General features: G+C 39.3%; 1 protein-coding gene across 1 annotated transcript; it reads left to right on the forward strand.

Annotated features, from left to right (window-relative positions):
• The first annotated feature begins 15 nt into the window (after window positions 1–15).
• LOC136253574 (fibrocystin-L-like) lies at window positions 16–2,154 on the forward strand. The gene has a single exon (XM_066046240.1). The coding sequence runs from the start codon at window positions 16–18 to the stop codon at window positions 2,152–2,154; it is 2,139 nt and encodes a 712-aa protein (XP_065902312.1).
• Window positions 2,155–14,167: the final 12,013 nt, after the last annotated feature.

Here is a 14,167-nt window from a genome sequence, read left to right on the forward strand (position 1 = left end):
ACAAACCCACAAAACATGAGATTTCATTTGGTATATGCTGAAGAGAGTGATGCCATAAGAATTGCCTTTAAGTACACCAATCCACAAAGGCTAGATATTTACTATGGAGACTCTTACATCAATCCAAAAAATGTTGAAGAAGATGAAAATGGAGAGCTTGTGTTTAAGTCAAAAGATCCCAGTTTACCATATGATCAGTTTCTTCCTACACTTGATGATCCAGCGGGGTCTAACTTTTATGAGAGATCATTGGAACAATTGTACTTCATCCTTCGTGGCAATACACCCATCACTGTAAGAACAGCTCCTGTAATCCAGTTGGCAATTAATCTTCCCCCTGTTACTGTTGATGAATTTTTTGAAGATAACTTAGTTAACAATCTTGCAACATTGCTTGGTATTGATAAGAGCAGAATCAGGGTGGTAAATGTTATCTCAGAAGCTAGCAACCGCAAGCGACAAGTAGAAGGTACTTCTGTGGAAATAGAGATCGGTAATCCACCTGAAACTACTCTTAATAATGAAAATGATACAGCAACTAATGAAACTACCACCACTGATCCAAATGCTCTAGATTTTGATATTCTTGAGAATGTCACTAGTATGGTAGCTGAGGTTATTCAAACTGGTCAGCTGGAGGAAATGCTCAATATATCTATTTTATCTGCTGATGTACAGCCACCAGTGGCACCACCAGTAGATCCCACTAGTGGTGTACGAGCAACACCAGATACAGGTGGCCCACAACCAGGGGAAGTTGAGAATGGTACACTAACTTTTGGAGATAGACTAAACACTTCAGAATCTGATGACACTGGTCCTATTACACTGGCTATTCCAAGTGAGCTACGATTACTGTCTCAGCCAGAAGGTGGCATTGAGGGGTTGTCACTGACTCCTACTCCAATCCTTGCTGTGTATGACAATAATGGAGAAGTAGTTACTAACCTTGGAATAGGTGATCCATGGGTAGCATCTATAGTTGTAACCAGCACTGGTCAGAGCAGTGTTCAAGTGATGCCTGATACGGAGGTCACCTTCATTGGAGGATATGCTAATCTTACTGACATTTCAATCACTCATCCAGGGTTTGGTTATGTTCTTACTTTCACAGTTACCGATCCACCAGTTGGATTTACTATGGACACTGCTCCATTTGATGTCTCAAAAAGAGAATTCATAATCAATGTTGTTCAGGGTTCTCAAACTGGTAGCACTGCATTAGAATTATCACCATATCCCATTGTAGAACTGTTAGATAAAGGAATTCTGGAAAAAGTTACTAATATTGGATGGAGAGGCAGAAAATGGTTTGCCAAATTAAAGTTGAAAACTGCCAGTGGATCATCAACTGGTCTGGAATGGACTGCTGAATTCAACAGTAATGATACTACCGCTGCATTTAGCAAAGTGTTGATAAGTACCCCTGGAAGCTATCTGATGGTGTTCACTGTATTTACTATTCCAGACTCTGACATCATCATCGCTGGGGTGGAGTACAGCCTAACAATCTCAACATTTCCATCAGCAAAGATGGGCTTTGTACTGGATGCGGATTATGACACTGTAGTTAGTAATGACAAAATGTCCTTTATTTCTTCTGTTGATAATCAACTCTCTAATATTCTTCCAGACATCACAATCTATAACATTTCAATAGCCAAGGGCAGTATTGTTGTTGATTTCTATATTCAGTCTGCGAATAGACAGGCTGTAATGGATGCCATAAGCACTTTTATGAACACTGACATTGTTATTGAGTATAATGGACAGACCTATTTTGCAACAAGCAAGACAACTAGCTTCATAGGTGCTTCTGATGATGATAAGAATGATGATAATGATGATGATGAGAATGATGATGATGATGAAACAGTTATAATAATTGGTGCTGTAGTGGGTGGTACAATTCTAATAGTATTAATGGGCCTGTTCATATTAGTATGCTATTCATGTCATAAGAAACGCAATTCAAAAGAATATGCCACAACTAGTCATGGTAATGCCGAAAAATATGAGACTCGAGAAATGAACTGGCAAACATCATCAAGTGCTCTTGTTAAAGAAAATGAAGGTGCTTCCATGATGACTTTCAATGACAAACCTGAAAAGCTTGCTATTGATAATCCTGTATATACTGGAGACTACAACTAAATCATTAACATCAAAAAGTATTTATATTAAACATTTTGAATTAAGTTAGGCAGTAAAGGAGCCAATTATGCAATATCTTACTCATGCATCCTGTAATAGATTTTAACTATACATACATGCATTTACTTAACATAATAATTTACTGCATTGCAATATTTTAGGCTGTTAGCAATATTTAAACCCTTTTTGTACTGTACATTGTATGTTCAATGTGTATGTGAATTGGACAAACCATTTTGTCAACACCTCGGTCACCATGGTAATCAACACACAAAGTATAATGCATGACTGTAAAACTGATTTTTAGTAGCTAAACAAACATGATTCGTAGCTGCCACTGAGATTCACTTGACATATTAATAGATGTAATTTAATGTCTTTTAGTCAGTGAATCTTAAGAGTGGCTCTACTGCAGCTGATTTTAATACTCTGAGATTTATTATAGGTGCCAGGCTATCAATATGCACTGTATTGTCCATGAAAAATGGCTTGGCCACAAAAAGGGCAAGTCTATGAAAGCAAAATAAACTTGCAACCAAAAGAGCTGACAATTGGAGTAGCCAAGAACGAATGCTAACATAATTATACAACTCACTAAAATCTAAATTATTGATTCATTAAACCTTTATCATTGACTTGTATTTTACATTCAACATTGTTACATTACTGCTTAATTTCTCAAATTCCAATTGGCTAAACTCCAATTGGCTAACCTCCAATTAAAAGAAATTAATCAAGAATCCACAAAGGTTTAATGTAGAACATGATTCATTTATATACAGGTCCAATACTGGTATTAAAGCTTTGGTTAGTTGTATTCGCATTCATTCTTGGCTGCTTCACGTAATAAGTTTTTTCAGCCACCAGTTTATTTATTTCCATGAATGTGCCCTTGGATCACAGACAAGCTGATTTTACATTGAGGATTTCACTTTGCATTGGTATAATTTTTATTATTGGTATGTGATCTGTTACTAACCTGTAAAACAATATCCTGGAAAGCATTTTGACCACTGGCTACTTTTCATGGACCATCACAGCACATTAATTTTAGCTAAATATGGTGTATCACAATTTTTACCTTAAGTAATTCACCAAAGTCAGAGCTTTCCTTTATATTCATCACTACCAATAAGTGACAATAACTATGGATATTGAGCATAATGGGCTCAAACCACACCTAACATCTCAACACTGTAAAGGGAATATCTGTCTTCTGTAATAACAAGACAATAAATGTTTAAGAAAAGTAATGACAAAAAAAGTTATCGTCAGTCATGAACATTTGATTAAGTAAGCAAATTTATGTGCCCAAGTTTTCGAAACAAAGTTATAGGCTCTCAAGTTCATATTATATACTATTAGAGGTATGTGGAAAACTCCTTATTGTGCACATAAAATTAATTATAACTAGCACATCTAAATTTCCTGGTATTATTACATATCCTTAAATTAAAATTGCAATTACATCACTGACCAGATAAACTAAAGGTATACAAATTTAATAACAGCAAATTAATTTTGTATGCAAGTTACATTATAATATTGTAGTTAGTGTCACATGCTATGACTGACTCACATGGTGCACAGGATGGCTGAACCAGAAACTTGAAAATGTTCCTGGTGTATTTACAGGGGCTGATACAGGAGGGGTGGATGGGGTGGCTAGCCAACCACCATGAATTGAACTACTTTACTTACACATGCAAATCAAAGCATTAATAGCTAAAGTACTCATACCAATCATATAAAACACTTGTAGTACACATTTTTCTGTTATGTTTAGTCACAAACTCTTTGCATATTTGTTCAACATTCAGTGGGAAACTAAATCCTTGCATTGCTAACACTCCGAGGTTACCCAGTCTTTAATCATTCATAGTGGTGCGCAACCATGAGTGGATTTGCCTGAGACAAGAAAAGGTCCTTTCTGCTTCACTGCTTCTGACTAGTATTGCCAATATGCAGAGGAGTTCTTGTATATTGGGGAAGAATATAGGATTTGCATCTTCACTCAACAAATGAGTTATAGACTTATCCTTTAAAGTTGCACAGAATTTACTGCAGTGAGTTTTCCATCTTCAATTAAACCTTCTTGCCCAATTTCACTGTCATTGATACTTTCATTATTGGTTGGGGTTTCACTAACAGGCTTCGTTACTTGTTGAGCTTTAAGTTTTGATCCAAAATAATCTAAAATAGACTTGGACATCTGTACAAACTAGTACATGGCATCTTCAATGCACTTTAACTGAAGTAAAACTTTCAGGTGTCACAATGTGGTTATGTTCATTTACAGCTGCAGTTGTTAACTGGACATATGCATCATAGCATAGCTACCAACAATTTGCTAAACTTTACTTATAATAGCCACTAACATTTATCATTGTTTCTTTAGGTTCAGTACAAGTGGCCAGCACAAAATTTACATTTATAATTTTCAGTCAAAATCACTTCTAGCTTCAATCTCAGGAGGGCAATTTTCAAAATTTTCCTTGGGGGGGCATGCCCCCAGACCACCTAGTAAGAGCATGCTTTGTACACTGAACCTATTAACAAACCTTCCCTTCCCTACACTTTGATAAATCCCCACTTCATTATGGCAGTGCTCATTGTATAAAAAACTAGCAAAAGCATGAAACTAAGCCAGCCACCCCCTTTGATTTATTTCTCGATCAGTCCTTGATTTACAACTGTGAGATGTTTGCCAGCTGCTGCCAACATGGCCACACAAATTGCACACTGTAAGTGTCTTGCTACCAGCAAATGGCAGAAATGTTTGTCTTTTTATTATTTTATTTATTAAGGCTTTACAGCACAAGTGCTAGGACATCTTGTCTTACATTTGCCAGTTTTTCGCATCATGATCAGTTAGTCTGGTGAGGCTATTTCTTAGGGAAAAAAGCATCGTCTTTTATTTGATCCTCTATCCTGAACTGATCCTACAACTTTTTTCTATGACATTATTATATGGTTAAAGATTGGTATTCAAACTTTCCTGGCTCAGATGCAAACTGTGCATATACACAATTTGGAAGGGAAGGTTTGGCACTTTTGTCATAATCAAAATTTCCCTAAAAAGATATGCAACAGTTCCACAATACAGGGGTGGATCTAGTATTTCCCAAGTGGCTAGGAACATCTATAGTAGGACTAAAATATGTGGCAACTACAACTAGTAGTGCAGTGTGAGAAGCACACTTAGCATGAGGAACCTGATTTATCTAGGGCATCTATAGGCATGCACTTACAGGAAACTTTTGTTTGCAAATTTAACTTTCTGAGATGGAATTTGGCAGTTATGTTGACTGAACCTTATTGAATGAGCATGTGAGCCACTTTAACTACACGTAAGTGATATTTCTAGCAGTGGCCAGTGGTAACTAACATTCATATAAAGGGCACAGCATAAATACTGCAATATGGTTTGAGTTCATAGTTGAAGTTCAAGAGGTCTAGGAGTTGGTCTTTGTTCTTTATAGTTACAATAATTTTAATGATGGATGTGTAGTTGACTGTTCTATTAGAGTATTTCAACAGTTTTACCCTTTGATACGCACTTGTTGATTCCTAGAAGAAATTATCTCTTCTGTCTTACTCTTTCCATGTTTTCATTGCCCATGTATGTTTTATATGCAACTGCACTTGTACTGTAGCGTCTACTATCTTTTAGCTAGCACATAGCAAAATTTTGGAGGGGTTGCTTCACCCCTCATGAACCAACTCTTGCAATAGAATGTGTTTGCTTTTTCTGAAGGTATATATAGGTATGCTGCATGTGTAGCTATATGGCACTCACATATCTCCTATAAACAAGGGAAGATCCTGTATAGAACATTTGGGGAAATGCTTACCACTAAAGAGACTGTAATGGCTTTTGCTGACTATATATGGAAATGTGTAACATTCAGCATGTGTGTGTGTGTTGATGTGTCCTACCTGGCATGTGTGTGTGTTGATGTGTCCTATCTGGCATGTGTGTGTGCTGATGTGTCCTACCTGGCATGTGTGTGTGTTGATGTGTCCTATCTGGCATGTGTGTGTGTTGATGTGCCCTATCTGGCATGTGTGTGTGCTGATATGTCCTACTTGGCATGTGTGTGTGTTGATGTGTCCTATCTGGCATGTGCGTGTGTTGATGTGTCCTACCTGGCATGTGTGTGTGCTGATGTGTCCTATCTGGCATGTGTGTGTGCTGATGTGTCCTATTTGGCATGTGTGTGTGTTGATGTGTCCTATCTGGCATGTGTGTGTGTGTTGATGTGTCCTACCTGGCATGTGTGTGTGTTGATGTGTCCTATCTGGCATGTGTGTGTGCTGATGTGTCCTATCTGGCATGTGCGTGTGTTGATGTGTCCTACCTGGCATGTGCGTGTGTTGATGTGTCCTACCTGGCATGTGCGTGTGTTGATGTGTCCTATCTGGCATGTGTGTGTGCTGATGCGTCCTATCTGGCATGTGTGTGTGTTGATGTGTCCTACCTGGCATGTGTGTGTGTTGATGTGTCCTATCTGGCATGTGTGTGTGCTGATGTGTCCTATCTGGCATGTGCGTGTGTTGATGTGTCCTACCTGGCATGTGTGTGTGCTGATGTGTCCTACCTGGCATGTGTGTGTGTTGATGTGTCCTATCTGGCATGTGCGTGTGTTGATGTGTCCTACCTGGCATGTGTGTGTGCTGATGTGTCCTACCTGGCATGTGTGTGTGCTGATGTGTCCTATTTGGCATGTGTGTGTGTTGATGTGTCCTATCTGGCATGTGTGTGTGTGTTGATGTGTCCTACCTGGCATGTGTGTGTGTTGATGTGTCCTATCTGGCATGTGTGTGTGCTGATGTGTCCTATCTGGCATGTGCGTGTGTTGATGTGTCCTACCTGGCATGTGCGTGTGTTGATGTGTCCTATCTGGCATGTGTGTGTGCTGATGTGTCCTATCTGGCATGTGTGTGTGTTGATGTGTCCTATCTGGCATGTGTGTGTGTTTGATGTGTCCTACCTGGCATGTGCGTGTGTTGATGTGTCCTACCTGGCATGTGTGTGTGTTGATGTGTCCTATCTGGCATGTGTGTGTGTTGATGTGTCCTATCTGGCATGTGTGTGTGTTTGATGTGTCCTACCTGGCATGTGCGTGTGTTGATGTGTCCTACCTGGCATGTGTGTGTGTTGATGTGTCCTATCTGGCATGTGTGTGTGTTGATGTGTCCTATCTGGCATGTGTGTGTGTTAATGTGTCCTATCTGGCATGTGTGTGTGTGCTGATGTGTCCTATCTGGCATGTGTGTGTGCTGATGTGTCCTACCTGGCATGTGTGTGTGTTGATGTGTCCTATCTGGCATGTGTGTGTGCTGATGTGTCCTACCTGGCATGCGTGTGTGCTGATGTGTCCTACCTGGCATGTGTGTGTGTTGATGTGTCCTATCTGGCATGTGTGTGTGCTGATGTGTCCTACCTGGCATGTGTGTGTGCTGATGTGTCCTACCTGGCATGTGTGTGTGTTGATGTGTCCTATCTGGCATGTGTGTGTGCTGATGTGTCCTACCTGGCATGTGTGTGTGCTGATGTGTCCTATCTGGCATGTGTGTGTGTTGATGTGTCCTATCTGGCATGTGTGTGTGTTGATGTGTCCTATCTGGCATGTGTGTGTGTTGATGTGTCCTATCTGGCGTGTGTGTGTGTTGATGTGTCCTATCTGGCATGTGTGTGTGCTGATGTGTCCTATCTGGCATGTGTGTGTGTTGATGTGTCCTATCTGGCATGTGTGTGTTTTGATGTGTCCTATCTGGCATGTGTGTGTGATGATGTGTCCTATCTGGCATGTGTGTGTGTTGATGTGTCCTATCTGGCATGTGTGTGTGTTGATGTGTCCTATCTGGCATGTGTGTGTGTTGATGTGTCCTATCTGGCATGTGTGTGTGCTGATGTGTCCTATCTGGCATGTGTGTGTGTTGATGTGTCCTATCTGGCGTGTGTGTGTGTTGATGTGTCCTATCTGGCATGTGTGTGTGCTGATGTGTCCTATCTGGCATGTGTGTGTGTTGATGTGTCCTATCTGGCATGTGTGTGTTTTGATGTGTCCTATCTGGCATGTGTGTGTGTTGATGTGTCCTATCTGGCATGTGTGTGTGTTGATGCGTCCTACCTGGCATGTGTGTGTACTGATGTGTCCTATCCAGCACGTGTGCGTGCTGATGCGTCTTGTCCAGCACGTGTGTGTGTGTGTGTGTGTGTGTGTGTGCTGATGTGTCCTATCCAACATGTGTCTGTGCCGATGTGTCCTCCTTAGTTGAACCATTTGCAAAAATACTGAGTCACAGTGTGATGGTTGGGTGGCTGAGAGCCTCACATAGTGAGGACATCATGCAGGTATGCATGGAGAAGATCTAAGTGCATGTGTGCAACATGTAATATTAGTGTATGTATGCTCATATAAGTTGGCTGATTATTAGCATGTTGCAAGTGAATGCACACCATTTATATGTCTTCAGTCAGTTGTAGCTTGAGACTAGCATTCAAGCATAATTAGTTATGCTCCAATAGAGCAGTCAAGGGCACTATTCAGTGGACTGAAACATGCACTGGACTCAGGTGACCGGACTGGACTAGACTACTGGACTGACATATATATTTTTGATTTTTACACATTCTGTGATTGGATTTACTGAGTCTCACTAGTTAGGGAACATACTAAATGCTGAATACAAGCACTGGAATATCTGAAAACTGTCTTAATAGCTACTTGTGTTTTCTATGTACTGTATGTTGTGCAATGATGGTGATAATTAACTAGCACTTATCTGCTGCAGGAAATTAATGTGATTGCCTTAGTTAGCTAGCAATTACAAAATAATTTTCAAGTTGATCATGTTCTTATAGAATCCTTTTAGAGCAAAGCGAGGTAGTCTTGTGTGGCCAGACCTGTATTTCAATGCAGGAGCATACTAATCAATCACTGCCTCGTTGAAAAAATCTCTAATTGGTAAGCTCCCATGCTGAAGTAGAAGTCAGGCACCTCTTGCTACTAAAGCTCACATCTCAAAGGAGTGTCATCACTTATTAACTACTGTTGTTACATTCCCTTTAACATTACTATACACCATGATTAGGAGTAAGTGCTGTATAGTGATGTATAACAAACAGTAGAAAAAATCTGATTGACTATATGAGACAGTTTTCACATAATCCACTGCTCATATTCAGTGTTTAGTAGTGCATTGCAGCTTCCCTGAGTGCCCTTAACTATCAAGACTCAGTAAATCCAACCCAGGAGCAGATTTAGGATTTTTTGAAGGGGGGGGGGGGGCTAAGCTGGACAGGGACATAGGTAACTAGGGGGGTTTGGGGGCATGCCCCCCCCCCCCCCCCCCAGGAAAATTTTGGAAATGAGGCCCTCTAAAGGTGAATCTGAGAGTATTTTTAGTAGTCTTTCGGTGGAAAATAATGGAATTTCAGTTTATCATATATCATTCAAATTTTACTTTTCCATTAAATCAAGACTGTTTGCAATATGCACTGAGTATAGCTATCATGCATGCTGATAATATTTTCAGTTATAGCTACCAAGCATTTAGGTATAGCTAGCTCAGGGGCAGATTTAGGGGGGGCTGTAGTCCCCCCTTTCCTTTCTAAGTTAGTACTTGGCCAATAAAACCCTAAATCTTCTGTGTATCAAAAGCAGACTTATTTCAGGAACTATGCATCACTACCAACACAAATAATGTCTATGTAACTATACCTATTGTTCAACTCTGTTCCAGGAGAGTATAGCTTCCTTTTCCTCAAGAGTTCTTCAAGAAAAGGTTTCGATTGTGGGTTGCATCTTTAGTTACAAAAGTTTTAATTGTGGGTTTTGTTTTATTCAGATAATTAGCAGTGTTTTCCACTATGGCTATAAGAGGTGATTAGTTTTTTTATATATTATTCAAAAAGTGTTACTTGAATTGGTTTAATTGGTTAGAGTTATCAGCTTCAGTATAACATGTATGTAGTTACCAACTCAGCCATTTAGCAAACAGTAGTCTTTTGGTATTTTACAAGTTTATAAGGCAGCTATAGCACTTTTGTCTATGAATGTTAAATTTGTATCAGTTACCTTTTGATATGATCCCATGCTGTGGGTTTTGGCGCTGGTATTTGTAGCTAGCTATAGATCAGTCTTCATAACCCAGCAGATCTAGAAATAAGTTGACTATCACAACAGCAAATTCAGAAACCCCATAAATGCAAATATAGTTGCACTTTGCTAAGGATTTCCAGTGGACTAGCTAATAGCTACTAGTACCCTTCACTGCATTCTGCTTTTCAGTACACTTTATTATTGGTGTTAAGGCTAACAAAATGTGGCTAGACTAGGAAGCATGCATATTAATAATTGTGATGTTCAACACCACTACTACTTAGCTATACAATCATGCAGACTGCAAAATCATCACAGTCAAACTTGTGTAGTTTGTAGTCATAGTCACCCAATGTTGATGAATCCCAGATGGTCTTTAGAAGATGATGGCCTAGCATTCCATAAAGAGAGTCTGCCTTGAATTTGATGCTGAGGCTGGGGTAAGCATATTCCACAATTCTTCCAACTTCATGATGTGTGAAATAATTTACTCCTTCCAGTGGGATACAGCATTATTTTTATCAGTAAGTTAGACATTTGAGGCTGTTGAAGAGGAGCTGATGCTTTATGATATATACTATCTAATCCAAAACAGCCAAGCTGTAAAAAAGTGTGCGGCCCTCAGAAAGGCTATGGTGAAAAAAGATGTGAAATCCAAGGTGGCGGCCAAGAAATGGCTGTGATGGTAGGTTAATGGTAAAAATTTTAATAACGACAATTCAGGTGAATTTTTGTGCCGCTTCACAAAATTTACCTGAATTGTCATTATTAAAATTTTTACCATTAACCTACCATCACAGCCATTTCTTGGCCGCCACCTTGGATTTCACATCTTTTTTCACCATAGCCTTTCTGAGGGCCGCACACTTTTTTACAGCTTGGCTGTTTTGGATTAGATTTCATTTCTTTTTGTATTTGTATACCCCAAAGCCGGCCCATAGGCCAGCTTTGGGACTTTTTTAACCTATATTTTTTTTCTTTACTACAGGAAGAAGAAAAGATGAAGTAAATGTCCTTTAAATATTTTATCAGTAAATGTACAAATTATATATATATATATAATACATATGTGACCGGATTTGCGAAAAGGGGCCTTCCACACACATCCAATTTGCCAACTTTGACAATTGATAACTTCAGATTGGAAAGAGCTATTGCCTTGAAATTTGGGCAGTGGTGATTTCTTTGCAGCTGAACTCTCTACATGATGGTTTCTTTGTAGCTGAACTCTCTACAAGGTAATTTCTTCTAGCTGATCTCTCTACAGGGTGATTTGTTTGTAGCTGAATTCTGTACAGGTGATTTGTTTGCAGCTGAGCTCTTTAAAGAATGGTTTCTTTGTAGCTGAACTCTCTACAAGATAACTTTTCTAGCTGATGTCTCTACAAGGTGACTAGTTTGTAGCTGAATTCTCTACATGGTGGTTTCTTTGTAACTGAACTTTCTACAAGGTGACTTCTTCTAGCTGATCTTTCAATAGGGTGATTTGTTTGTAGCTTCACTCTCTACAAGGTAACTTCTTCTAACTGATCTCTCTACAGGGAGATTTGTTTGTAGCTGAACTCTCTACAGGTGATTTGTTTGAAGCTGAACTTTCTAAATGATGGTTTCTTTGTAGCTGAACTCTCTACAAGTTAACTTCTTCTAGCTGATCTCTCTACAGGGTGATTTGTTTGTAGCTGAATTCTGTACAGGTGGTTTGTTTGCAGCTGAGCTCTTTACAGAATGGTTTCTTTGTAGCTGAACTCTCTAAAAGGTAACTTCTTCTAACTGATCTTTCTACAGGGCAATTTGTTTGTGGCTGAATTTTCTACAGGGTGATTTCTTTGCAGCTGAACTCTCTACTTGGTGGTTTCTTTGTAGCTGAACTATGTACAAGGTAATTTCTTCTAGCTGACCTCTCTACAGGGTGATTTGTTTGTAACTGAATTCTGTACAGGTGATTTGTTTGCAGCTGAGCTCTAAACAGAATGGTTTCTTTGTAGCTGAACTCTCTACAAGGTAACTTTTCTAGCTGATGTCTCTACAAGGTGACTAGTTTGTAGCTGAACTCTCTACATGGTGGTTTCTTTGTAACTGAACTTTCTACAAGGTGACTTCTTCTAGCTGATCTTTCTACAGGGTGATTTGTTTGTAGTGAACTCTCTACAAGGTAACTTCTTCTAGCTGATCTCTCTACAGGGCAATTTGTTTGAAGCTGAACTCTCTAAATGATGGTTTCTTTGTAGCTGAACTCTCTACAAGTTAACTTCTTCTAGCTGATCTCTCTACAGGGTGATTTGTTTGTAGCTGAATTCTGTATAGGTGATTTGTTTGCAGCTGAGCTCTTTAAATAATGGTTTCTTTGTAGCTGAACTATCTACAAGATAGCTTCTTCTAGCTGATCTCTCTACATGGTGATTTGTTTGTAGCTGAATTCTGTATAGGTGATTTGTTTGCAGCTGAGTTCTTTAAATAATGGTTTCTTTGTAGCTGAACTCGCTCAAGGTAACTTCTTCTAGCTGATGTCTTTACAGGGTCACTAGTTTGTAGCTGAATTCTCTACATGGTGGTTTCTTTGTAACTTAACTCTCTACAAGGTAACTTTTTCTAGCTCATCTTTCTACAGGGTGATTTATTTGTATCTGAATTCTGTACAGGTGATTTGTTTGCAGCTGAGCTCTTTAAAAAATGGTTTCTTTGTAGCTGAACTCTCTACAAGGTAACTTCTTCTAGCTGATGTCTCTACAAGGTCACTAGTTTGTAGCTGAGCTCTCTACATGGTGGTTTCTTTGTAACTGAACTCTCTACAAGGTGACCTCTTCTAGCTGATCTTTCTACAGGGTTATTTGTGTGAAGCTGAACTCTCTACAAGGTAGCTGATCTCTCTACAGGGAGATTTGTTTGTAGCTGAACTCTCTACATGATGGTTTCTTTGTAGCTGAACTCTCTACAAGGTAATTTCTTCTAGCTAATCTCTCTACAGGTAGATTTGTTTGTAGCTGAACTCTCTACATGATGGTTTCTTTGTAGCTGAACTCTCTGCAAGGTAACTTCTTCTATTGATCTCTTCACAGGGCGATTTGTTTGTAGCTGAACTCTCTACATGGTGGTTTCTTTGTAGCTGAACTCTACAAGGTGATTTTTTCTAGCTGAACTATCTCTTTCCATAGTTGCATGAACTCCCTACAAGGTAACTTCTTCTAGCTGATCTCTCTACAGGGTGACTTGTGTGTAGCTGATCTCTATACAGGTTTCTTATTTCTAGCTGATCTCTTGAATTCTCTTCAGGGTGACTGCTCTATTAGGATGACTGCTCTATTAGAGTATCTCGATCTCGCACTTGCTGCACCAAGTTGGATTTCGTGTTATAACTCCGTGGCTTTAAGTCTGATTCTTCTACACCATTGATGAGCCTTTCTAAGATGATTACTCCATCTGTATAACGATTTTCAAAGCATTACCCCAAGCGGTTTATCTGGTAGGCGTGGCAAGCAGTCGTTTTTTTATTAGCTAATCTCGATTGCGTAATTGTTACACACTGTTGGTTTTTTCGTTGTATCTTCCTGTTTTTTAACTCGATTTCTTTCAAACCACAAAAGGTTTGAGGTTCAATAGTTAACCTATTCACCCACCGATTTTCAGCTTCTTCCCATACGCGGTTTACCCTGTAGGCGTGACAACATATTGGTGTTATTTTTCGTGAATAATCGCTCATAACTCTTTGGCTGTTTATCGTATTCCAGCCAAAGTTGGTACCGAGATGCGCCTTTATATCCCCCTTCTGTGTGCCAAATTTCAAGGCAATCGGATATGGCGTTCGAGTTTTATAGCAGTTTTTGTAAGTGTGCGACAAGAAAAGAAAAATAAGAAGAAAAAAAAACCGAAGAAACTGAGCCAATTTTTGAAGTCGCATATCTCGG

This window comes from Dysidea avara, chromosome 4 (assembly GCF_963678975.1).
Source record: "Dysidea avara chromosome 4, odDysAvar1.4, whole genome shotgun sequence".
In the NCBI taxonomy this organism is placed as follows: Eukaryota; Metazoa; Porifera; class Demospongiae; order Dictyoceratida; family Dysideidae; genus Dysidea; species Dysidea avara.